The sequence below is a fragment of the Xiphophorus hellerii genome, chromosome 13, assembly GCF_003331165.1.
Source record: "Xiphophorus hellerii strain 12219 chromosome 13, Xiphophorus_hellerii-4.1, whole genome shotgun sequence".
Taxonomy (NCBI): domain Eukaryota; kingdom Metazoa; phylum Chordata; class Actinopteri; order Cyprinodontiformes; family Poeciliidae; genus Xiphophorus; species Xiphophorus hellerii.
The window spans coordinates 18,663,177-18,690,523 of NC_045684.1; the positions used below are offsets into that span (position 1 = coordinate 18,663,177).

Genomic DNA, 27,347 nt, shown 5'->3' on the forward strand with positions numbered 1-27,347 from the left:
TTTCTCTAGAACAAGGGAAAATGCTGGTTGTCGTTCTGCTCCTCTTTTGTCTCGGTGAGACTGAGTCCGCTGGGGACTCGTACGTGGCTGCTGTGTACGAGCACAGAGTCATCCTGAACCCGAACCCTAGGGTCCCCGTGACCCGTCGCGAAGCCCTGATCCACATGCAGAAGAACCTGGACATCTACGAAGAGCAGGCTGCTAAAGCTGCACAGCAGGTAGGCTGCTGGACTGGGAAGGCTGAAGTAGATGCCCATGATTATAGCTGTTGAATAAAGTCAACTGCTTGAAGAAAAAGAAAAATGGCATCATCAATGTTATTATCAATCATTGGCAAAATCATTCTTGTTGACCACTTCAACTTTTTATCACCTTCCGTTCAGACATTTCAATTTATTTTACTGAGATTTATGCGATAGAGACCAATACAAAGTAGTAAAAAAAAAGTATAAAGTGGAAGAATATCAAACTAAAAAAATATATATCAGCAAATTAATATCTGAAAACCGTGTGATTTAATTTCATTATAAACTGTTCAATGAAGTCATCAGAGGAATAACATTTTGGAGAAATTTCAAGCTGATTTAGATTCTAAAACATTATGCCAGGCTTTGGATATCTATCTCACATCGGAAGGAAGGAAAGGAGGAAGTAGCGAAAGAAAGAGAAGATCAGTGTTCAGACTGAATTCCATCAATATTTAGGTGAAAGAAGGAGAGTTGATGCAATCCACTTCCTTTACTGGATCCATTTTTTAAAGGGATAAACTCATTGTTCTTTAGTTCACAAGTTGTTTCTTTCTCTGCTCTCTCAGGGAGTCCAGATACTTGTGTTTCCAGAAGACGGTATTCACGGTTTTAACTTCACCCGTTCATCCATTTCCGGATACTTGGAAACCATTCCTGACCCTCAGGAGGAGAGCTGGAACCCCTGCACCGAGCCTGACAAATACAACAACACTGAGGTTAAAAGATAGATATTTGTCTGACTCTTTTATAATTTTGACACTTTTATGGTTATGAGTTTACACCAATAACTTTACTTGGACCAAAGGGGCGTTTGTATCAAGTTTATGAGTTTCTTCTAGGTTCTCCAGCGACTGAGCTGCATGGCCCGTGGCAACAACCTCTACCTGGTGGCAAACATGCCTGATCTGCAACCCTGTCCCTTGAAGACAGCCCCGTCCACATGCCCCCCTGATGGACACTGGCAGTTCAACACCAATGTGGCTTTCAAGTACTGGGCAAACCTTGAATACAAAAATGATCAAGTACACAAATGCATTGTGGAAGTTAATGCAAACCTATCATTATTCCCTTCCACACAGTTCTGATGGTCTGCTGGTGGCACGGTACCATAAATATAACCTCTTTTTTGAAAAATCCTTTGACACGCCTCCAAAGCTTGAACTCATCACATTTGATACGCCCTTTGCTGGAAAGTTTGGTCTCATCATCTGCTTTGACATCCTGTTCCACGATCCCACAGTAGCCCTGGTGAAAATGGTAGGAAACTTTATCCACACAGACCTGTCCAACTGAGCCAACTCTCTCTTTACTTGTCCTTTTGTTTCTTTTCCAGGGTGTGCGTCAGCTGATTTTCCCCACAGCGTGGATGAATGAGCTCCCCCTTTTGGACTCGATCCAATTTCACAGGGCCCTCAGTCTTGGGGCCAATGTTACGGTTCTGTCTTCAAACCTTCGTAATGACCAGCTCAGAATGACAGGAAGTGGTATCTACACCCCATTTTCTGCTACCTTCCACCACGCCGTGAAGGGAGACCCAGAGGAGGGCCGACTGCTTGTGGCCACAGTCCCGGTCTTAGGTCCAGTTGGGATGAAAGATGTGACTGAATCAATGTCACCTGTGCCTGCAGAGTCTGATTACTGCCACACAGATCGCTGTGCTGATTCCCCTTCACCTGCTTCCTCTGACCCCACCTTCATAGGAACCATGATGCATGACCCATTTAAATTTGTCCTCATAAAGGAGGCAGAAGGCAATCTCACAGTGTGTGATGGTAAATTCTGCTGCCACCTTCAGTACAAGTGGACGGCACATGACGAAAGGAAGGAACTGTATGCATTGGGAGCATTTGCAGGAACGCACACCGTTGATGGACGATACGCCTTGCAGGTAGGCATTAGAATATCACCACAATCTTGCATGTATTGCGTAGAATCACAACACACACACCCACACACACACACTACTCACAAAAAGTCTGGGATATTTGACTTGTGGTGAAATAAGTAGAAATCTTATTAACTTTATGCTTTAACATATTATTTAAGCAAAAGCAAGGAATGGTGATTTCCTCATCTCAATTTATTCAATAAAATTTCTACATCTGCATATGGGTACCTATGTCACAACAACAATGTTTCTCAATAAGTTGGTGGCCATAATTTCTTAATGTGATGTACCAAGAGTTTAGTAGCATTCATCAACCAGTTCCAAAGGGCACTATTCACAAAGGTCGTCCGTGTGATGTGCCCAATGGACATACACCTGTCTGCCTTTCTGTGATTCTTCCAGTATCTCTGTTACAACTTGCTGATTACACTCGGTGACACTCTCATCTCAGTGCTCACTTATATCTGAGAGCATTCTGTTTGAAGCCTTGCATTGGCAAGGTACCGGTACTCTTGATCAGTTTTCCGGTGCCGTCTTGGTCTCATGATGTCTTAATGTGAATAGCATGATGGAGAAAACTGGTTAAACACAAATTCAGATAGAACCAGGAAAGTCATTGCTCGATTTGTGGATCTGTTGTAAATTTTGTTGTGACTCTGATCATTTTGAAGATTATGTCTTATGGCTAATGAAAACCCAATTTTCATCTTCCTGAACATTCGAATATGGTCAGTATGAAATTATTTTTAATGCAGAAGCACAGGCCTACTGTTCATGTATATTACACAGTATATACCCAGTACTTGGTCATGGCTCTGTCGGCATGGAGTCCATCTCCACATGGCTCTGCCGAGGTGTTATGGAAGCACAGGTTGCTTTGATGGCAGACTTTAGTTTGTCTACGTTTCTTGCTGATTCTCATCTTCATAATACTCCATAGATTCTCTGTGGGGTTTAGGGTCACGTGAGCTTGCTGGGCAATCAAGCACAATCATACCATGGTTATTAAAGTAGATATTGGTAATTTAGGCGGTGTGGACAGGTGCAAAGTCCTGCTGGAAAATTACACCAGAATCTAGAGAGAGAAGTGACTTTGAACTTGATAAAGAACAGTGGATAGGCACCATCAGATGGCATGGCTCTTCAAATTGTTATTACTGTAAAAATTGATATTAGACCTCAGGCAACACAGATCTTGTTCCTTTTGGACATTGATATTCAAATGGAATGTTAAATTTACTTTACTTTTCAACTGAAGACTTTGTACCACAGAATAACAATACAGTATTTATTCTTATTAGTACAGGTAAGACACATTTAACGTTGACTCTAGTTTAGGTGTGGCTTAACACAAGAACTGTGTTAACATAATCCTCCCAAAGGCCACACTTATCCTTGTTGTTTGACCACCTTCTCAACCACAGTTTTCCTTCCACTCAACATTCTATTGATACTCTTGGATTCAACAATCTGTCCACCTCCTCATGGAAGTTTTGGGTAACTGAAACTGAGTGGCTGTGAATCAAAATTGTGGGTTTAATTTCACTGTTGAAAACAATAATCAAGATTAACAAATCTATACTTTGGAAATATGTCACTCTGCGTAAAATTAAGCCATCAAATACGAGTTACACTTATCGAGTTAAATTGCTAAATAAACAATTTCACTGAAGTCCAGCTGCATTTACCTCTCTTCCATACAGGTATGTGCAGTAGTCCGCTGTGCAGGACTGGAGGCCAGCTCATGTGGGCAGAAAGTGGAGGAGGCGGAGTCTAAGATGGACTTCCTGTTGGAGGCAACTTTCCAGACAGATTACGTGTACCCTTCAGTTCTGGTGAACCGCCTGGCGCTGGAGCAACCTGATAAGCTGGAGAAAGCAACAGGTGGGAGATTGGCCATGAAACACTCCAACCTGAGCGGAGGCCTGATCACTGCCTGTCTGTACGGACGAATGTACCAGCTGGATAATGAATGATCTGCTGTGGAATACCAGAGAGATACTTCTATTGAGTTCTGATTGAGATTATGGATGACAGACCTCACATCTTGTGATGTACAAACTAAATAAAACAAATCTTTTTATTCATCTGTTACTTAATTCATTTTACAAACAATACACCGAACAGCATCCAACCTGTCTGAACTTTGCATATTTCTCAAAAGGCAATATTTAGTCATGTCTTTATCTCTCTCTCTCACACACACACACCCCAACATGCATCCACACACTGTCTCCAGTACAGAATACAAACATGAAGCAGTTACATCATTGCAGGATTCAAGGGTTCGTTCAGCTCGTCGGTCAACAGACGTTCTGAATCGTGTGTACAGTAACGAGGTCTGACATCCACCTGGTGTCAGAATCAGCTCAAAGATTTAGTCTAGATTTAAAAATAAATATGAAAAAAAAAAAAAATCAATACCAATGTCATCCTCCTGGGAAAGGTGGCTGCCCAACGCAGCATTATTAATGTTCATGAGTAACGGTCGTTAGCGTCTACCATGATACCTCAAAGAACCAAGTTAAAAAAAAAAACAAACAAACTGAAGTACAGTCAGCTGGTCCCATAAGGTTCTCCCTCCGTTCCCTCTGAGCTTCACTTGATGCTCATTTGGAGGAACAACCTTTCAAAAGGGTTAAAAATCCACATACAGTACAGGCTTAACTCATTAAAAAAAGGAAATACTGGTGTTAAGTTTTAAAAGATACTGGTCATCTTACTGACCATACAGTGCTTTCGTAGAAGTGTAGTGTTTATGCTCCAGCCCCGCATTGGTATGCACCTCAGGGAACAAAAGTACAGAGCCTTGCAAAAGTATTCATACCACTTGAGCTTTTTCACATTATGTCATCTTACAGCGACAGACTTCTAAGCAATGCAAATGAGGATTTTATGCAATTTAGCGACAAAAGGTAGTGAATAATTATAAAGTAGAAGAAAGCGCAGCAAGCATTTGACGTCAGCTACATTTATAGAATCATAGTGGAGAGGTTGAACACAAGGTTAGGTTATAAACAGTTACTCCAGTTTCTACAGGGAGGTGAACTCCACAGTTGAGATCAATATTTAACATGTTGGCAAAACATTATAGAAAACAAAGCTGTGGAAAGCCTCAACAGACTGGATGTGGGGTTTAGCACATAGCAGGAAAATGGCCCTAAACACAGTCAGAGCTGCCATTTAATGTTTTAGATCAAAGTGGATTTATTTTGAAGTTTAGATTGAAGTCAAACTGAAACTCTGTAGCAAGACTTCTAAGACTGATCTTCACAGACGCTCTCCATCCAATCTGATAGAGGTTGCATTATTTCACATAAAATCCCAATAAAATAAACTGAAGTTTGTTGCTGTAACGTGACAAGGTCTGAAAAACATCAATGGGTAGGAATCCAATTGCAAGGCACTATTTGTGGTTTGTATAAAAGGCTATTTTTAAAATTATTTAAAGGAAGCTTACCCCAAAAATCACCTGCTCTACTTTCCCCATCTTTCAGTCAGTTATCTATTAAGGCTCCTGAGTGGTTGGCTAGCCTGCCAGGATCGTGAGGCCGTCTCCAAAAGTCCTCAGTAGGTCTCAGAGTCCGAGTCGTTCAGTTCGTCGTCCGCGGAAACGGAGGACAGGGGCCTCTCTGGCCTGCAGTATGAGGCGTGGTCGGGTCTCAGAGACGGTGGAGTATCGAACGCAACTCCTTTGGAGATGTGGTTTGAGGTCGGGTGGTGGTTGATCACCGTCTGGGTGAGAGACAAAGCGGGAATGGCGGCGATCGTCACCATGGGGGAGGTGGGCATCATGGAGTTGAGGATGAGGGCCAAGCAGTCGGCTACATCGCGATTCGGAGCGCAGGCCAAAGCTGGAGTGTAACCTGGGAACATAGCGGGAGAAAAAATATTTAACACATCGCTGTTGTAGTTGGTGAAATCACTGAGATGGATGCTGACCGTTCTCATCCACCGCCAAAACGCTGGCTCCTTTTCCCAGCAGCTCCTGGACCACCACCGTTAGCCCCATCCTGGCTGCTACGTGCAGCGGCCTGTAAGAAGAAGACGGTTCAAATGTGTCCAGTTGGAGCTCAGCCGGGTTCAGCTTTTGCAAACTACATACGTCTGGAGAGCAGCATTGGTGCAGTTGATCAAGTTCCTGTCGCTGATTTTCTCGAGGATCAACAATGCACTAGTTTCATGACCCTGAGAAGAACAGAAAACAACAAAGCGCTTGTCAAAACTGATCACATCTGCAAAACAACCGAAAAGTCTCTACTGGAGTCAGATACAGCTCCCTCTTTAAGATTTAGCACGGAACCTGACTGAGTTTAACATCTTTAAGCCAACACAGATGTGCAGCTGCAGTAACGCATGCAATCCTTCAAAAATATGCAGCGCAAACTACAAGCAGCTGTTCTTGTTCCTTCTCTTGTTGTTCAGTAGCTCTACCTTTGTGTGCAGGAAAAATAAATAAATCACCATCACTAGATGGAAGCCTGAAACTGGTTCAAATAGAGGCTTTCAATCATCCTCTAACTAAACAAAATGTGTCGAGAGCTGCAAAAATCTCCATTCGCTTTTAAATAAGAAAGGTACCTACTGTAAAAAATGCGTTTTGTTTGTTTTCTGGTTGAATTAAAGATCCATTTTCAGGTGTTAAAACAACAACAAAAAAAGAATCAAACATGTTCCTTAATGGAATTTGTTATATTCATGGAAAGCAAGAAAAATAAAAGTCTGCATTTTGCAGGCTAGCCATAAAAACAAGAAAATGACTTTTAAGGCAAAGGCTCTTACTTTGCTACAAGCAAGATGCAGAGCAGTGTTCCTGTCTACATCCTGCAGGGACAAATCTGTTTTCCCACTGCTCACCAGAACCTCTGCAAAACACGAAAAAGGGATTATTACATGTAACCCGAACATTTCCAACATCACAGATTGGAGATAAAAACAGTACAAATGAACCAAAGAGGACAGTTTCAAATTATTTTTATTTGAAATGACTTATGGATATTAATAATGTCTTGTGATAGTACTCTAAATGGCAGGAAGTAAATTGAAATATAACAAAATTTGAGTTTTTTGAGAATTTTCTCAAACATACCCGATACACCTGATTGGTCTGAAAACAAAACAAATTTAACAAAAGAAAAATCTTCCTATTTAAATAACTGATGTATAAAATATAAAACCACCTTTACTTCAATTACGCCCATCAGTTACTCACTGAGTCATTAGGAATAATAAGTATCCATTACATTGAACAAATTGGTAAATGAGCTTTCTGCTCAAATTTAAATAATCACTTGACTTTCTGTAAGGGGTAGTGGTTCCTAAATGTATATTACGGCATTATAACAACATTGTGCAAATAAAATATCAAGCACTTTCCAAAACTTGAATACACCTCGTTGAAACTCAAGCCTTTTCAACGATTTCAAGCACCCGTACAATCAGTGAGCGCGCTCACCCACAGCGTTGGTCTGTCCGTTCAGAGCTGCCATCATCAGCGGTGTTTTGTGTGCGAGCGTGTCGACAGCGTTAGCCTTAGCTCCATGGCTCAGGAGAAGAGAAATGCACTCCACGTGATCAGAAAACGCAGCAGCATGGAGGGGGGTTCTGCAACACCGGAGGTTCATATTAAAGTTTGAGTTCAATCTAAATTAATAATAAAAGGTGCACTTTCCATCATTTCCTACCTTCCCTTGGAGTCCGTGGTGTTGACGATGTTTGCACCCAGGCAGTCGATTAGCATCTCGGCCACGCCCTCGTTATCGTTCATTCTGAAACAGGAAAAGTGTCATACCTTTAGACATCACCTCCATACACACACATCAGCATTTAGGAGGACTTACACAGCACAGTGCAGCGGGCTGAAGGAGTTTCCCTTGATCTTCCTGAACGCCTCGTGATCTAACAAAACCTCCACACATGCATCGTAACCTGCAAGACAGTAGGAACGGCAGAACATAAATGCTCTGTGGGAAGTTCACGCAGAACAGAGACCCAGGCATGTTGAATTCCTGTACCATTATAGCAGGCCCAGTGTAACGGCGTGTAGCCCTGGTTGTCTGTGAGGTGAGTGAGGGAGGGGGGCGTGGTCTGCAGGAGAGTTCCCAGGACTCCCACGTGGCCACAAGCTGAAGCCAGGTGCAGCGGGGTGCGGCCCCGGATGTCCTTCACACACACGCTGGCCCCTCGCTGGAGAAGACCCTCCACACACTCATCCTGGCCTGTGGCAGCCTGTGAAACATAGGGGGGGGGAAAAAAAGGCAAAATCTTCCATTATATTACAGATATAACACTTAATACAGCTGAATAGTCAATGAGACGAGAACCGAGGCAAAAAAAAAAATTGTTACCAAGAATGGGTTTTTTTGCAATTATTTTAGTTCACTTGAAATAAGACTAAACTCACAAGTAACTTTTCAACAACAAAAAAAAACATATGAGCTTGTTTTAAGTCAATAATTCCGTAATATTGATGAAAAAGTACTGGTTTCACTGGCAGATTATTTCACTTATAAGACAATTTTCCCACGGTGAAGGTGAAATAAGCTGCCAGTGCAACTTGCACGTTTTCCTCAGAATTAAGGCATTATTGACTTAAAACAAGCTCATATTTCTTCCTGAAAAGTTACTTATAAGTAAGTTTTGTCTCATTTCAAGTGTGCCAAGATATTCAAACTACAAATTAGAACAAAAATACTTGGTAACATTTTGTGTTTTTGCAGTGAAAAATAAAATTTAAAAAAATCCATATTGAGGGGTTTAGAAGATGATTGTTAAAATTTTCCACATTTTTATGAATATATTATTTATTTTTAGTTCTACAAACAGGTTTAAACTTTAATAAAGAAAAGTGCATAGCTGTAAAGTGGAAGAAAAAGTTGAAATTTCTGCTAGTACGAATAAATTTGCAACAGCCCCATCAGACATAAAGTTAACTGTTTGGACACATAATAAAGACCGCAACAAAGCTACACAAAAAAAACATTTTGTAACAGACGTGAAATCTTTCTGCCATCTACCTCTGTCTATTAAAGCACCGTACAATTAGAGTCACAGCATTAGTTTGATCGTCTCACCCCGCGGTGCAGGGCTGTCCGACCCCAACGGTCCTGGGTCTCCACACAGGCTCCTTGATTGAGCAGAGAGTACACACACTCTGTGTGACCGTTCAGCACTGCCAACATCAGGGGAGTCCTGTGGGGAAATAATCCGTAACTCACTCGTTTATTCTCATCTCCAGACCACATCTGTGGACAAATCAGTCTTAAAAAGATAAATAAATAAAAATCCAGCCAAATTCATTTGTTCTCTCTGTGGACACACTCACTGTTTGTTGTTGTCTTGTGCATCCACATTGATGTGTTGATTGTTGCTACTCAGAAGCAGGTGCAGGCACTCTGGGTGGCCATTCATAGCTGCAGACAGAAACAGGCAAGTTTTATTTATTTTTCTGCAAAGAAAAACAACTTTAAAAGCTAGAAAAGTATAACCACTTCATTTGATGTAAAGATTAATGATGTTACCTGTAGCATGTAAGGCTGTCTTCTTATATATATAGTCGCGGGTCATGGGGGAGGCTCCGTGATGGAGCAGCAGGGACACGCATTCCTGGTGGCCCCTGGAGCAGGCTAAACTTAGCGGGGTGCGTCCGTCCGGGCTGCGCACGTCCACGTCCAGCAGGGATACCAGGAGAACGTCCAACGCCCCGCAGTGTCCGTGGTAAGCCTGATTAAATGAAAAGCAAACACCGACAGATCCAGTTGGCTTTGGCGCACGAAAAAGGCAACTGAAATCCTGGATGCTTAAAGCCAGAAACAAGCCTCTCTTAAATCTTCCAACTAACCGCCAGATGGAGTGGACTTAGGGGGGCCTGACTATCTGAGTCCCTCAGGATGTCGGTTCCTGAGGTCTCCATTAACTGAAACACACACACACACAAAAAAAAACGATTTACGTATCAAAGAAGTGACGTGTCATTGGCTCAATAAGCCAGTTAGCTCTTTTCTTACCACATCAAGCGGTCTCACACTTGCGATCTAAAGGAAATAAAAACAAAAACAATTATAAATATGCACCTGATCTTGAAAATATTTGCACTGACTGCGGGATCTGTGCTCACCAGTTCCAGACAGAGTGTGCGGCCGTAGGCAGAGGCGTAGTGCACTGCGTTGTAACCCTGTCTGTCCTTCACGCCTGGATCTGCATCGTTCCTCAGCAGATACTCCACACATCTAGGAAAGCCCAAACAGTGTGTTTTCATTTTTAGATTAAATACTTTGAAGTATATGCGAATGGGTCGCAATAAACACAAAGACAAACTTACTTTCCCTCCGTGTCGGCAGCCGCCGCGTAGTGCAAAGGGCTGCAGCTGTTCTGATCCAGATCGTTAACACTGGCCCCAGAGCCCACCAGAGCAAACACACACTGGTAGTTACAGTTGGCTGATGAGTAGTGTAGTGGAGCCCTGCGAGGGTTGGAAAAATTTAAAATCAACACCAGTTACAACCAGTGACAGCTTTGCAATATAGATATTGCTTTTCTAGAAATGATAATGATGCTTAAATTTAGGACTGAAACAATTAATCGAATTAATCGGAATGAAAAAATCTTCAACTAATTTAGTAATGGATTAATCAGTGACTGGAGTTGTTTTTTCATATACAATGCATAGTTTGCTAGAAACATTCAAGCGTTCACTAAAGGAATGCTTGATTGTTCCATTTTAGAAAAAAAAATGTTTATTGTGTTATCATTTGTTTATTTTCATCTTTTAATGCATTTCTAAAACAGTACAAAAAGGCTTAAATAAAAAATATGTAGAATATGCCAATATTTTTATCAGATTAATTGTCAGAATAATCAATGACTAAAATAATCATTAGTTGCAGCCCTACTTGAATTTACCTGCCAAAGTTGTCCTTCCTGTTGAAGTCAGCTCCTGTGTTCAACAGCAGGTTCAGACACTCCAGGTTTCTGTTTGAAAAGACGATGATTAAAACTGACAGAAGTGAACAAATGACTCCCAACACACCAAATTCAAAGACATACAATTTTAAAACACACACACAAAAAAAATACATGAACAGGGAAAAAAAAACAAACACAGTAAGCAGGAATACTCACCCTCCGGCTGCAGCCGCATGCAGACAGGTCCTTCCAAAGTCATCGGGGGTGTCTATGACAAATCCTGTACAAAATATGCAGTCGGCATCAATTTGGATGTCAAGCAGGTGATTCCGCTGGCAGGAGACGGTGTGAGCGAGACTTGTACCTGAGGACAGAAGCTTCCTGCAGCAATCGGAGAAGCCGCTGAGAGCTGCCAGGTGTAGCGGTAACATCCCGTGAATGCCTCTCCTGAAATAAGAAAAAACAAGTCCTTGCAGGCAAACGTCGCATGTCTAAAACAAAAATCTAATTGTGGGGAAACACACAGATGGCTAAATGTCAGCATAACTGACTTGGCAGTGCTGGCTCCATCTTTGATGAGCGACGTGATGATGAGCTCATGGCCGTAGCGGGCTGCGATGTGAAGGGCAGTGTTCCTGCTTCTGTCTTCACAGTCGATCTCAGCTCCTACGAACACAGCAACAGAAAATACTCAGATATGCACAAATTACAACCCCCCCCCCCCCAAAAAAACTAATATCCAGATAAATTTTAATCTTTAAACAAAACAAAGCTCACTCACCATTTTGAATGAGGGCCTGGGAGCAGGAGAAGCGCCCATGTGTAGCTGCCATGTGTAGAGGAGTCTTACCATCCTTACTCTGGACAGACGAGATGTTTATAAGAACTAAGTTACTGTGACTAGTTCTTTGAACAAATATGAAGAAAACTGGATGCCTGGTAGACAACAAACACCCACACACACACACACCCAAACACAGGGAATGCCTGGGCAGCTTTCTGCCTCGGGCAGCCATTCCTCCCCTCCAACTTGCCATATGGCCGTGCATCTTGAGGCTGTTGAAACACTGGTATCAGTTTCCATCACTGCTACCAGAGTGTTAAGCAAACTGTCATTTCAGCTCTCTGCTCAACACTGAGCAGAACAGACATCATCAGCTCAGTGCCTTGCAAAAATAGGAAAACATTCTCATTTGGTCACATTACAGCAACAAACTTCAAGGGATTTTATTGGTATTTTCAGTGACAGACCAACACAAGGCAGCACATTATTCTGAAATGGATGGTTAAGGGTTTGCAACATTTGCACATGTAGGGTCAGAGATTCTTTGCGCAAAAGCCTAAACTCAGTCAGATTGGACGGAGAGTTGCTGTGGACAGTAATATTTAGGTCTTGCCACAGATTCTCAGTTGGCTTGACCATTTTTCCTTATGAATATGCTTCAATACAAAGCATGCCCTGGCTGTATGTTTAGCGTCACTGTCCTTGTGCACAGTCAGTCGTTCTACGGCACAAAGCGGAAACTACACAGAACGCTGCATTTTGCTTGCATGCAAACACAGCTTACTGCATGCAAGCCACACAGCTCAGTTTAGCTTACCTTCTGGGGTGTAGGACTATTAAAAAATAAAATAAATAAAAAGCATATTTTGTAACAATTTTGCTCTACTTTGTGTTGGTCAATCACACAGATGAAAAAAATATACATTTAAGTTTGTAATTGTAAGGTGACAAAATGCACACAAGGCACTTTAAGAGCTGAAGACCCTCTTAAGAAGATACATTTGTACTTAACAGCTCACCCAAACAATATTTGCATAAACCTGCTTCAGATAAATAAGCGTAAACACAGCGTCCCGGTCAAACGTGTGTGTTTAAGCATTTGTAAGAAAGTGCATCTAAATATCGACAAACCTTCAAGTTGATGCATGCTCCGTGGGCCAGCAGCAGCTCCTGGCACAGCGCACCTTGGCGTGAAGACGAAGCGAAGTGAAGTGCAGAAAAGCCTCTCTCGTTTACCTGGAGTAATGTAGCGAAATAATTAAGGGAAACGAGCCGAACGACCCAGCAGCTTCTCTCGGAGTCGTTCGCACTCACTTGATTTACGCTCGCTCCTGCCTCGATGAGCTCGCCAACCACCACGTCCTGTCCGTTGTAGCAGGCCAAATGGAGCGGTGTGTTGCCATAGGCATTAACCTCGTTCACCTAAGCAGAGAACAATCTTGTTTAAAAAAAACAAAAAAAAAACAACAATACTATTTTAAAGCGCATGTAGTGTAAATCCTTTTCAATTTCACTAATCTGAGTAAGAAACTAACTTTACATAAGGGTTTATGCAGGTTTCACCAACTAAAATGTAAGGATTTTTAAGACTATAAGACCTAGAAATGCACAAAAGAAAATTGCATATTTTATACATCAGTGGTATTAAGGTTTTTTGGGGTTTTTTTGCACAGAATGCATGTGGCATCATATTAGTTGGGAACAGAAGTGAGCCAATGGTGAAGACAAATGTCGTACAGCCAACTGGCGATAAATTTACACTTACCCATGATAGATGCAAAAAAGCTAGCTAACTAGCTAGCAAGGGTATATTAAAGGCTAGTTAGTGGTAGCCTAATGTCTGCGTGCGACTCAAACATTTGCTGAGGACAAAACTCTGCGAGAAAAATTACACAGAATACAGGGGAACAAAATTTAAGACCTGTGATTAATGTATTTAAGGCCAACTTAGATTTCCTAATGGATTTAAGAAATTTTAAGGTTTTAATCTTAGATACATGAATTTAAAACTTTAAATATGCACAGACAACTTGTGAATGAATGAACGACATGCAATCATGTGCACTGACATGGACACCCAGGCTCAGCAGGTAGTGCACTGTGCTGCTCATGCCACTGGAGGCGGCTGCATGAAGCGGCGTGTAAGCTTTCTTGTCCTTACAGTCGACCTCAGCTCCACTGGCCACCAGCAACTTAACAACCTCCAGGTGACCTGATAAAGACACAATTGGGGCACAGATGAATTGAATAAACAAAAGTCATCTGTTTCTAAATGGACCAGATCATTTTTCTATAGTCTCACCCATGTAGGCTGCCCAGTGGATGGCTCTCCTGTCCTTCTTGTCAAACGCATTAATGTTGGCTCCTCTGGAGAGCAGCAGGTTCACCATCTAACAAACATTTTTTTTTTTTTTTCAATTTAAAAAATGTTCATGTGTAGGCCCCATTTTAGGAAAGAGAAGAAGTGTTGTACATTGCAATTCAAACAGTTTGTATATAGTGGTTCTTTAAAACAAATATGAATCCTTTTTTCATCGGATCAATGTGTTTGTTTCTAACGAATTAAGACAAGTAGGAGGGGAAAAATATGACAATATAGTCATGGACTGCATTCTTAAAGATTTGTCAATCAGCAGCTTGATAGGCAAACACGTTTATTTGATGCTCTGATACAGCTGGGTGTAAGAGCAGAAAGCTTTAGTTCTTTTCACAAAAAGAGATCCAGAAATGTAATCTCAAGATGAATTATGCAGAAAAGAAGCCATATAATCAACTACAAAGGTCGTCCCAGATGGACTGAAAGACAGTAAACCCTTGTTCTGTGGTCATATGAGTCCACATGTCCATTAGTCTGTATGAGAAAAAACTGTCATGTGGTCTTCTTGCAGAACTGCCACAGTTAGAAAGAGTTTAATTTAAAAGGAAGGTTGATATAAAGCAGCAATATCTTGTGATTCACCCAACTGGTTTTATTGTTTTTGACATATAGTAAAGTGAGTGAGTCAGAAGGAACCCGATTATTTGAGCGTCTGTCAAAAAGAGGTTCAAACAACTTAATTATTTGTTACATTTCAGAAACAAATGCAGAAAAAGAAAAAGGTTTTTGGATTCTCATCCATCTGCATCAAAGTTACCAACCTCTACATGGCCACTGAAGGCAGCGTGGTGCAGCGCAGTGCGTCCTGCACGGTCCGATACGTTGACGTTGCTCAGCAGCGGCACCAGAGCTTCGGCACAGCGGACCGCCTTGTTGCTGGCTGCTACGTGAAGCGGCGTCTGCCAGTTCTTGTCCCGAGCGTTTACGTCTGCGCTGTGTTTCAGCAGCACCGTCACCGCATCCTGCACACAATGGGAGTCACAGGTCAGGGCCGGGCAGACTGAGGGTCCGCTGGGTAACGCTCTAAGAAAATGTTTGGAGGTGGCCGTGTCACGCTTTGAAAATTCTTTGCTATTTTTAGCGGCCTTTCATGCTTAGAATAGGACAAAGAAAGTGAAAGAATACGAGAGGGATACGTTAGTGTGGGAACTCTGCCCAGGACCAAGAACAATGAGTAGAGAAATTCTTATGGTTTCTCAGTAAGCTTATGTCTAAATAGCTAGATTGAATTTAACAGCTAGTGAAAGTATCTTATATCAGTAGGGAGATGGTCACTTAAAAATGACCATCTCCCTATGGTCTCAGGTTTCTCAGGTTTTGTGGGGTTCTTCTCCATGAAAAGGTAAATTAACCACAATTCAGATGTCACTGCTTGTCACAAAATTACGTTTAACCAAAACATACATGAGAACGTGTGTCTGTGTAACATGTTACCTCGCTACAAGAAGCCACAGCTCGGTGTAGAGGAGTCAACCACTTGTTATCTTTGGCATTAACCCTGGCTCCTTAAATAAGAGAACAGATTAAAGTCAAGAAAAACAGAAACAAAATATTTTACTAGCCTCACATTTATGTTCATTTAATTAGAAAAACAAAATGACTTCAGAGAAATTGAGTCTACAAACACAGCTCACATGGCTTCTAGGCAGAGAGAGCCAGCGGTACCTGGAAGGCAAAGCGTCTCAGATGATTCTTTTTGGCACAGCTTGAGGGTTAAAATAGGTCTAAAGCTGCACCTGTTGCTGGCTTTTCATATCATTGAGAAACACTCCACACACACACAAACACACACCAACGCTAACGCAATCACTCTATCCCTGCTCCTGTGATACGCAGCCGCACCTTGTTATGTCCGACACATATCATGTGATTGATAACTACTAGCAGGAAATGTCATCTGTAGCGATGGGACAGCTGGTGATGACCGTGAATAAGAAAACAGGGTGAAACTTATGTGAATGAATGAGATTAAAATTCTTTAGGAAGCTGAAAAAAAAATGACTAATTCAATTTGATAAACTACAGCTTTATGGTAATTTTTTTTTTTTACTTATCTAGCTTTTCAATTCAATCATTAGCATTTTACTCATTGAAGTGTGTCTTGTAAAGACAAACTCAGCATTTCCTTTAAGAATTGATTTTAGTTACTTTCACCAAAACAAGCAAACTAACTTAACTTTCCACTATACAGAATTCAGCAAATATGTGGACAATGATCTGATTAAATCAAACTAACAATTACCCTCTATACCGACAAATAAAGGGCAATTTGTGGAGAGACATCACCCACAATGAGACACAGTGGTGGCAGCATCATGTTGTAGAAATAATTTCTCTTAACAGAGACAGTGAAGATGTTTTAGAGAGGATAGCAGTGCTAAAAAGAGGCAAACCTGTCAGAGGCTACAAAACAACCTGAGTGGGGAGGAGGATCACCTTTCAGCAGAACAATGGCCAAAAGTCAGAGCTACAATTAATTATTTAGATCAAAGTCCAAACCTAAATCCAACTGAGAAATACTGCCAAGACTTCATAATTGGTGTTAACAGAGGATCTTCATCAAATCTCATTCATTTTGAACTGTTTCACAAAGAAGAATTGGCAAAAATGTTAATATTGATGAGTTAAACAAATACCCCCCAAAAAATACATGAAAGTTCGTGGTTTGTGAAAATACTTAAGAGGCATAAATACTCTTAAGCTTTCGTGCCTAGGAGTATGTAGAGACAGAAATCGTCACATAGTGCATCAGAATGGCTACTGAAAGCACAAGGAGCTGAGACAACTGAAGAAAGACGGATACCAAACCTAAAACAATAACATCGATTATTTCATTGGCAGCTGAGAAGTTTAACATTCCTGTGACGTTTACCTGAAAGGATGAGCAGCTCAATAATCTCAGCGTCTCCGAGGTATGCTGCAGCGTGAAGAGGGGTTCGCTTCTCGTTGTCCTGGGGAGACGTTATGAGAAGAGATAAGTACCTAAAGCACAACAGCAGCATCCTGATTTTTCATATAAACATAGGTCACACATCTGAAATCTATAGACCTTACACTGTTACAGACCACAGGAAACACGAGCCTGGAGCCACCAGGAGAAAAAATATCCTCATCTTCACTTATATTCTTTACTGCGCTCTATCAAATCCCGCTCACAGCTTGCTGCATCATCATCACCCTCTCTCGCTCTCCATCTCTCTTTTTCGATGCAGAGTAATCAGCAAAGTGGGGCTATAAACAAAGGTCACGTGACTGTGAGAGGTCTGGGCTGGTGCTGCTGACTCTGGAGAGTTTGGTGTGATGACACCAGCAATATATACCCACAGATGGACAGATGTACACCGTGCATGAACAATGAATGGAAAACAATGGGGTATAAACTGAAAAAATGGAAAGGGAAGAGTAAAACCACAGGAAAGGTTAAGGTCATGTCCTTGTGTCCTGCAGATCTGAGACCTCCATGACATGAGACAATGATGAAAGCGCAATTCTGAAATGCTCTTTAGAAAGTGGAGCTGATTAGTATTTAAAAAGTCTGATGGGCGTAAGGAGAAGGATTTCGACTTGCCTGAACGTTGACATCCTCTTTCTTAAAGATAAGAGAGCGAACTTCGTCTGGGTCCACGTTAAAGATGGCTCTCAGCAGAGATGGCTTCGGAGACAGAAAACGGAAACCTTTCATTTGAAACGCAGGCATTTTATACCCCTTGGTCACATTTCTGAGAGTTAAGTAAGGGACAGTTGACACTGGGAGAGTATAATTTCAGCCTTGGACAAAGCCGTAGGCCACACCGGGCTGTAGATCACCTCTTTATGACAGCTGCAGGATGCAGCGCGTGAAAAAAAACAATCTTTCTAAAACTTTAGAGTTGTTTGAGGCCATCTGAGGAATAAAGCTGCACTCTCTTGCCTTGTAAAACCAGAAGAGCAAATTATTATGTAAATACAATGCAAAACGTATGTTTAATATGTAAAAAAACAAAACATATGACAGCCACACAGAATTTAGACAGGTCGTACAAACTAGAAGAAGAGGAAGTTGAAAGTGTACAAACACAGGGTAACTATCATTTACTCATATTAGTTTACGGAGCTCACTTTGAAGCACTGGCATGATTTCAGCAGCATGCTGCTGCTTCGTAAACAGCGTTTCCCTGCAGTCATGAGAAACCTTCGAGAGATCCTAAAGTAAACTCAACGCAAAGACTCATTTCATTTACAAAGTTTTCATCATAAAGACTGTAGTATAAATTCAGGGATGTTATTTTTAAAAACTCCAGTTAAAAATAAACTCAAACAACGGATTCACAACGGAAGGATGGAAGAATCTGCTTTGACATTTTCCAACATTATTAAAAATAAATTATTGAGCCTGTATTTACAGTAAAATTTGGTTCTGAAAGACATATACATTCCTTCACTTCCACGCATTTGTAGAAAACCATTTACTACTCCCATTTCACCTCACGCTGTTGGTTCATGACATAAAGTCCCCCCCCCCCAAAAAAAAATGCATGAAAGCTTAACGATGCAATTTGACCAAATGTGAACATTTCAGCAGAGGTGAATAGTTTTGCAAGTATGACAATTATTTTTATTGAAATAATCATCAACTAATTTATTTGTTTACTGGAGTATACGGACTCAAAAAAATCCATTTTCTGAAATGAATTTCAGGAAATGGAAATCCATTTTCAAGAAAAAGCACAAAACTACAGTAGATAGCCTATTACATAAATATCTCGGCAGAATGCAAGGCAGCGAGTTTGTGGGAAAGTGGTGATTCGTTTACAGTAATGCTAAAACATTTTTGACATTTAAAACATGGTTGCTGGTGAAGGTGAAGAGCTGGCTTTACAGAAAGAGAGAGGCAAGTCCCTCAGATCAATTCAGAGGAGAAAGGCTGAACTTAATTTAAGACTGAGCACCCAATCAGCACACTGACTGGGTGCTGACAACCCAGTCAGAGCACTAATTAAGCCAAAAATTTACAAATTACATGCACATTTAAGATTAATAAAACCTTATAGTTTTAGTTTTACCTGGTTCAAAGTCTCTAAAATAAATCTATTGAGCACTTCTTGCTATCCCATTATGGCAAAATAGGTAAGTCCACAAAACAATCACTGTATTTATGTAAAGTCAAGCAGAAAAGGATGAGCTTTTCACATGTTGATCTTAGAAGTATTCTTTAGCTACAGTGCATCCTTTGCTACAAATGATCAGGCATACTAGGGAAATGCTAAGTTGTTCCATTTCAAGAAATAAAATAGTGATATTCTTATTGAAAAAAGTTATAGAATTATTTGCATCTTTTAATGTATATTCTAATATAATATTATAAAAAAACTTTAAAAACTCTGCAGAATATACTGTTTTATGTGTTTAATCACCAGAATATTTGATAAATTAATTGAAAACTAAAGAAGTAATTACTTGCAGTCTAAGATGTAACTACTTTAAAACTGTTTTGAATTTTTTAAACTTTGCTCCAACACTGTAAATCTAACACTAGCCTGTGAAACATCAAGGCTCACTAATATTTGTACTATTTACAGGTCTTTTATTTACAGAGATGATTACTATAGATGTTTCAAATTGTATTGAATACAGTTAGATACGCACAAGCACGCATTGCCTACAAACCTAAACATCCAGTCATGTCAGCACAACATAAAGAGGCTCTTCTTACTTTCAGCAATAGCCTTGTCCTTTACACACAGAGAAAGAGGACTACAAAGACCAGGCGATCCCGATTAGCTATAGAAAACCAATGTTGCTCTCATGGGCCAGGAATATACTTGTGCTATTTTTGTACTGGATGACAGGTGCTGGCAGTCCATTGTAGTTTTCTGCAACAAGGCATACAAGTATTGAAGTTTTAAATTCAATACTTTAAATCAGTGAATTTAAAAGATTCACTGATCTGCCTATAAAACTGCAGACGCATCTCTAATGCCGTGAAATGTGCACCTGCAAAAAAATAAATAAATAAATAAATTGGCAAACTAAATAAAACTGAGCATTCTCACCTTATCGTCCTGCGCGACAGCCCTTCCAGGGACTTGATGAGACGCTTTGGGCCGAGGAGGTGGGGATGAAGGAGAGAGCTCGTCCTCCTCCACCTCCTCCAGCACCACAATACACACACGGCTCGCCCGTTCTGACCGCATCAGGAACAGCCGCTCACACACTCACTCACTCACACGCACACATAAATACACGGTGTTCCTTCTTACATATGTGCGCAGTCCCATAGCACAAAGATCAGTGATAAATGCCATAAAAAGTACTTTCCACATAAACAAACGCGGCGCATCTTCATGTGTCAATCCAGCACAAAATCCAGCTCTGTCCTCTATCTGTCAGTGTCGCTTTGCAGCCCGTCTCCTCTCCTCTCCTCTCTCTCTCTAACCAACACTCACTCTGTCTGTGAGCAGCGGTCGAGGAGACGGCAGGGAATTCCTCTGCGTAATGGTGGCGGTAGGAGGCATGAATGCGGCAGAATGAGTCTGGGCTGCCTAGCAGCACGCAGGAAGCTCCGTATCCTCAGTGCTGAGGCGCAACCAGGAACACACACGGACCCAGCGATTAGCTCGTACAGGGCAGCAGCACCCGGTGTGCGAGTGGGAATGCATCGCTTGGCTCAGTCAGACTGCTGAAGCCAGCTCTTTCATAAGAGAGGGGAGGGGAGTGAAACAGTCAGAGAAAATAAAAGGACAGAGGGAACGTGAGGAAGACAATCGCAGGCAGGTGCTCTACAGAACACAAAGAAATGTAAAGACAACTGGAGCGGAGGACAGTAAGGGGCGAAACCTGTTTTCTACTATTTTTTTATGCCACAACAGAAATTTCAATGTAGTTTTGAGGAAACTGAGGAAAAAACAAAAAGCATTGCATAATTAGGAAATAATAAATGCTTTCAAGTCATTTTACAAATAAAACTGAAAAGCATGGCATTCAGCTCTTTCTTTTGATTTGCCTCAGTAAAGTCCACTGCAACCAATTGCCTTCATTAGCCACCTAATGAGTACACACCTGCATGCAATGCCATCAACATAAATCCAGCTTTTCTATGAAGGCCTAAGAGGGATTTTTTTTAGAGAACATTAGTGGGAAAAAAAGGCAGTTATTGGGTGAAGGATCGCCTGTCCATCACAGAACAACTTAGAGTCACTCAAGATAAACAACCACACACAAACTCATAATTAAGGGCAATTTGGAGAAAGTAATTAACCCAACAGTCATGATTTGGGATTGAGGGAGGAAGCTAAGATTGCTATATATGAACGCATGTTTATGTGTCAGAATGGCCTAGTCAAAGTCCATTACTGATAAATTGTGTCAATACTTCAAAATAGCTCACAGGCAGTATCAATCCAATCTGACCGTTTCGCAAAGAAGCAAAACAAAAGAAAAATTCTCTTTTGACGTGCAAAGCTGGTAGAGGCATCATCCCAAAACACTGCTCTGCAAGGAGGCAAACAAACACACAACACACTTTTCAGATTTCCACTTGTGAAATATTTAGCACCCCTTTGAGTTGGTCTATTATATAAAGTCCCATTAAAATACACTGAGGTTTGCAGTTATAATATGACAATGATCTAGGCGTATGAAAATTTGTTAACATTTACAATGCAACAATACGTTTTGTATTAAACAAGTTTTCATTTCTAAATTAAGCAACCGATATGTGTATTTTTTTTTTGTGTGTGTGTGTGTCCTGAGTTTTATGGATGGTCAAGCCTTTACAACCAGAAAACATGACTCATCTGACCCTTGTTTTATGGATTTAGTGACAATTCAGCGTGGATCAAATGCTCGTTATTGTACAATAAACTCAGATATGACATCTTTTCATACCTTAGCTGGAAACGCTTAAGGCATTTAGAAAGCTGTAACTTGAATTGAAATGATTGAATTTATGAACAACAATGCATACCAGTAGTAGCTCATGTTCTTCATGTATGTGTGGTTTGGCATCCTGTTTGGTGTATCAGTGGCACAGCTTCAAAAGTCCCCATCTCATTATAAAACTGGAACAAACAGGCTTCGCCAGGGAATGTGAGGGTGGTTAACAAGACCAGTCTGTGTGTGCATGACTGTGTGTGTGTGTGTGTATTCCAGTCTTTTCATTCAGACCAGCTCCTAAAAGGGGCAATCTTGCCAGGCCGCACAACCCCATTAACTCAGAGGGAGGAACTGCGCAAGCAGGGGCAAATGAAAGAGCGAAGTGGATTGGAGTGTTTTTTTTTTTTTGCAGGCCTAAACTCTAACAGCCTCCCCATTTAGAAACCCTCATTTAAAAAAATAAAAAATAAATCTTCAAACTGAGAGTATAGATTCATATAAAAACTGCACCGAGCATTTTATCAGACGACACAAATGCAGTCAACTCACTAACAACTTCACGTGGAGCTTTACGTGACAGAGAGCATGTGTAACAGAGAGTTTGATGGACACCACTGACCTCGGCTCTGACACTGCCACAGGATGCCGTACTACGTGTGTGTGCGTGTGTGTGTAATGCAATTGCAGAGCAGAAACACAAAAGGCAGCACGTGTCGGGCGGCGTGTGCTTGTCTGTGCTGGTGCGCATATTCTCCCAAACAAAAGCAACACTGCTGGCAAACAGACAATCAAACTCTATCCCACTAACCAGCACCTCCACTCATTTAAAAGGGACCTTCTAATGTCAGCAGCATTATTTGAGAGAGCCATAGAGAAACAATGCAAATACTGTGTTTTGGCAGAGCTTATAAGCAAACCACCAACGTTTACTCCACATTCAGTTGCTTTTCCCAAACAAAAGCAACACTGCTGGCAAACAGACAATCAAACTCTATCCCACTAACCAGCACCTCCACTCATTTAAAAGGGACCTTCTAATGTCAGCAGCATTATTTGAGAGAGCCATAGAGAAACAATGCAAATACTGTGTTTTGGCAGAGCTTATAAGCAAACCACCAACGTTTACTCCACATTCACTCTAAGCAGGACTTCTTTTTTTTGGTTGCACTGATTAGAAGAGCAAATTAAGGTCCCAATTAGATATGATGAAGCTCGTTATTATCCAACTCAAGGTTTTTACCCACAATTCCAAACTCTATAATTAGTGGGAATACGTTACTAACTTATTGCATATGAAACATTGTTTTTCAGGTATTAACGGCACAAAAAGAGCATTAAAATGCCAGATTATATCAACACTTTCATTTATTTCTTTAACTCTGTGGATACACTTGTTTTAAACCAACACTCCTGAGACTGTGATTCCTTGTTTCCATTCATGCTAGGCTTCATGTCTGAATGCGACATTTTGTTATGTTCCTACTGTAATTTTTTTTTTTTTTAAACTCGTGTGAATATAGCAAAACATACTCCACAATTAAAAAGACAAACAAACACCTAATCAGTAAAAGCACGCTATACAAATTCATGTTAGGTACAAATAATTGATCTGGTCAGGATTCATGTTGCAGATGAATGAACCGCATCCCTACTGTCGTCTGCTAAGTGGTAAATGTCTTCTTATTAAACGTCAACAACTTGTTCTCTCATTCAGACGTTGATGTTTTTAATAATAGGATGCCCTCTAGAGGCCAAAAAAAAGTCTAAATTTTTCTAAAAGTCACCAACATCTCTCGTCCAGCTCCTCTGTGTAACTATTTTGGTCCCCATTTCTCTGTCAACAAGCAAGAGAACAATGAAGAATAGAAAGTGGGACCTAATCACAGTCTTCCGCTCGTTGCGTGCTTCTCGATGGCTCAGGACACTGAACACAGAACGATCGGCACAAGCAGAAAGACACCAAAAAGCAGGGATCAATGTGGTATTTATTAGTGATTCACCAATCAATCAGACGGTGATTAGAATAGGTCTGTATTTTCCCAGTCGTCGTCTGGGCAAAGGCTGAAATTTCCATACTTTTATTGCAGACTTTTAAATGCAACAAAGTGAAGATGTTTTTTCTGTCCATAAACACATCAAGAACGATTTTCTTCTTAACTTTGTTCCAGATTTATTTATTTTTAAATCTGACAAAGGTTAAAAAAAAAAATGCAAAAACAAAACCAAGAAAAAAAAAACAAACAAAACAAATAAACAGGAAATTACACATCTTATCTTTTTCCAAAATTCAAAGCAATACAAGGAAAACGCTCATTAACTTCAATCAAGTGTTAACCATCAACATATGAACTGTAAGTCGTGCATGTAATGGTATATAAACACCATACTGGAAAAACGAAGGTTTTCAATTTGAAAATGTTGCATTTTGACTGTAGCTGATAAAACCAAACAGAAGATTAATATGTATCAAAAAATTAAAAAATAAGCATTAAAAAAAAATCAATGAATAAGTAGCTATGATATTTGTAATGTGGATAAAAACACATTTTAAATTACATAAAATATATTTTTGAAAGTACCAAAGAATCGCTTTCAACATAAACACAAATGTTTTAAAGGATTTATTTTATGATTTATTAGAATAAGTATCCTTCATGGCTTGCAGGCCTTACTCTATCATTTTTTTATTATAAAATTTAAGCTTAATTCTTCTTTTAATTGCTCTGGTTTTGTTTTTCTGATTACATTAAAGAATTTAAAAATAATTAGATGTGGAGGAATGAAAATCTTCCTTAAAAAAGACTGACAAGAACAAAACAAACAAACAAAAAAACATACAGCCCTTTGTAAAACTTTGAAACCACCCATGGTGGTACAGCATATCGTGCAACGTGCTAAAAACAATTTGGCAAATGAACAAGTGGGTAAAAATAGTTGTATTATGACTAAAATAGGCCTATAAAAGCTATTTAAGAAATAAGCGGAAAACCAATCAATAACAGCTCTGACAGGGGACACGAGGTGAATAATTTATAACTTCACTAAACACCAAATGCCGTGTCTTTATCTAATCACTCTTTTGGAATCACCTTGTCAGAGATACTGAATAATTTTATTCAATATCAGCATTTTATTCAGATTATTTTATGTCTCCTAGATTAGGAGACATATAATAATGTCTCCTAATCTAGGAGATTTGAACACAATCTGTTGAAATGCATCCCTACAGTACCCTTCATCCTGCAAGGTAACTATGCAAACTTCTTCATAAATCTTGACTATTATTTCAGTCATGCAAAGGCAAGCATTGGCTACATTTATGCACTCAGCCCTTCTTATTTTTAAAATAAATTAAGAAGTTTTAAGTGAGCTATAGCACAAAATATGCATCGAGTAAGCTCAAAGTACCATAACTCCATCACTATGCTCAAAATTGTTAACAGTCTTATTATAGAATAGAATAGAATTCAACTTTATTGTCATTGCACTGTCACAAGTACAAGCAACGAGATGTAGTTTGCATCTATCCAGAAGTGCTCTACGAGATATAAATATTTATTTACGGATGTACAAGACTATGTATGTATGGACTATAAGGGGTTATAGCAAATAGATATAGATGTTGTGTATAAATATAAATATGGGAGCTATATGCACAGATTATACAAGAATGTTAGGGAATGGATTATATATGTATACAATATAATACAAGATAAATAATGGCAGATAAAATGTACAGGTTGTATGTGTGTGTGAAGAAACTATATTAAGGGAATAAAGAGAAATCCACCACGTCATCTCTTCATGAGCTAGGGAACCGTTACTTTGTAAGCAGCTGCTGACCCCATGGATTGTGCCTTAAGTGTCATGCAGCTGTAGGTTTTGGATCAACTTCGCCTACTATTTCAGTCCGACAGCCTTTCTCATCAGCAGCAACAGGTCACCAACTGGCCATTTAGCTGCCCGGAGAAAAACCAAGACAGCTGACAAAGCAAACTCCTGGGAGGGCAAACAAAGGAACCGCTTTGAATCGAGTTCATTAGTCTCACTAACTCGGCGCTAATATCTCAAGAAACGCGTAAGATAACGGGTATGTATATATGCGTTTCAAAATGACAGGGTTGGCCAGACAGGTCACCTCTTGGTCACATCCATCCAGCTGTGTTCAGAGGTGCATCGGCACCCCAAACAACAAAAATAGATACTACAAGCAAACAAAAAGATAAAATAACCCTCGATGTGCAACAACGTCCATTGAAAGAGAGGCTAATTTAAGGCAACAGGTGACATGATGTTAGCATGCGTCTAAAGAGGACTGCTATTCCGCTGTTAACTTTTACCGCTAGCTATTCTGCTAACATGTCAGATATTAAAGTTAATGATAGAAGCGGCGCAACATTAGCTTAGCCCTTGGACGTTCATCTTTAAAGATACATTTTCCTGCCACCACAAACTAAATAAAATGTGTTCCTTTGATCAAATTAAACTAGGATAAAAAAAAATTAAGTTGATATATTGGACGTGATGGGAACGAACAACACTGTGTAAAAATACTCGAATAAACTACTGTTTATCAGTTCCAGATGACTTCGCGTTAGCTAACCAGATGTTAGCTTACCTGGTCTTGGATCTTTAACACAGCCATGTTTCCCAGAATGAAAATGTAAGAAAAAGGAGAGGCAGTAACTAGCCCGGGAGTTACTGTAGATTGACTTCCCGTGAGGGAGGGAACTGATAGAGAAGAGACGCCGGAGCGGAGTAGCTAACCCCCTCTTCCTGTCAGGAATAAACTCGCCACATTTTTATGGGAGACAAATGACTGAACGCAGCCGAGAGCTGAAACGTTACGTACCAGTCAGCACAGCGCGCCGCCGTCAGCCTGCACCATCAGACTGAAGGGGATTCATTCAACACTGTATAACAATTTTTTATTATACATCTTTAACAGAAATGGCTTTTGTTGTCACCCATAACTGACTCAGTGTTTCTATGTAACCCACCACCCTCCACAAAGACTCGCGGATTAAAAAAAATAATAAAAAAAAACTTTGTCCACACGTCAACTAAAGCAAGTAAAATTAAGAAAAAGTTACTTTTTGTATTTTTTTCTGATCCATTCTAAACCTTTGACCGAATTTGCTGGGGCGTCCACACCTGAAAAGAAGGGCAACCAGGGCCGGCCAAAGCCTCCATGGGGCCCTAAGCGAAACGTGGTTTTGGGGCCCTCTAGTTCTGCTAACAATGTGGACTGGCTGCAATCAGCAGTCCGATCATTAGATCATTCACACACCT

General features: G+C 40.4%; 2 protein-coding genes across 6 annotated transcripts; one reads left to right on the forward strand and one right to left on the reverse strand.

The window, feature by feature from the left end:
- ankrd28a (ankyrin repeat domain 28a) lies at positions 1-26,881 on the reverse strand. 5 transcript variants are annotated; one of them, XR_004341562.1, is made up of 30 exons: positions 20,234-21,683; positions 17,770-17,853; positions 17,074-17,152; positions 15,636-15,706; positions 14,963-15,163; positions 14,127-14,214; positions 13,894-14,036; positions 13,139-13,246; positions 12,956-13,060; positions 11,822-11,900; positions 11,592-11,706; positions 11,257-11,487; positions 11,038-11,106; positions 10,457-10,597; positions 10,253-10,364; positions 10,143-10,169; positions 9,977-10,051; positions 9,657-9,858; positions 9,461-9,548; positions 9,210-9,327; positions 8,151-8,364; positions 7,977-8,064; positions 7,821-7,904; positions 7,592-7,740; positions 6,919-7,001; positions 6,242-6,324; positions 6,079-6,170; positions 5,597-6,002; positions 3,825-4,004; positions 1-941 (listed from the first exon to the last, which is right to left on the reverse strand). XR_004341562.1 is itself a non-coding variant. In XM_032580965.1 (29 exons), the coding sequence occupies exons 1-29, from the start codon at positions 26,698-26,700 to the stop codon at positions 5,704-5,706; spliced, it is 3,171 nt and encodes a 1,056-aa protein (XP_032436856.1). In that variant the 5' UTR covers positions 26,701-26,880; the 3' UTR covers positions 4,184-5,703. The 5 variants fall into 5 exon arrangements, 4 of the variants coding, with proteins under 4 accessions (XP_032436856.1, XP_032436854.1, XP_032436855.1 ...); XM_032580965.1 differs by lacking the exons at positions 1-941; positions 3,825-4,004; positions 20,234-21,683 and adding an exon at positions 26,674-26,880 and having other exon boundaries at positions 4,184-6,002; positions 11,257-11,320; positions 11,405-11,487; XM_032580963.1 differs by lacking the exons at positions 1-941; positions 3,825-4,004 and having other exon boundaries at positions 4,184-6,002; positions 11,257-11,320; positions 11,405-11,487; positions 20,234-20,374.
- Positions 9-4,223, forward strand: btd (biotinidase). The gene is made up of 6 exons (XM_032580966.1): positions 9-218; positions 815-964; positions 1,088-1,236; positions 1,328-1,505; positions 1,582-2,136; positions 3,840-4,223. The coding sequence occupies exons 1-6, from the start codon at positions 21-23 to the stop codon at positions 4,110-4,112; spliced, it is 1,503 nt and encodes a 500-aa protein (XP_032436857.1). The 5' UTR covers positions 9-20; the 3' UTR covers positions 4,113-4,223.
- Positions 26,882-27,347: the final 466 nt, after the last annotated feature.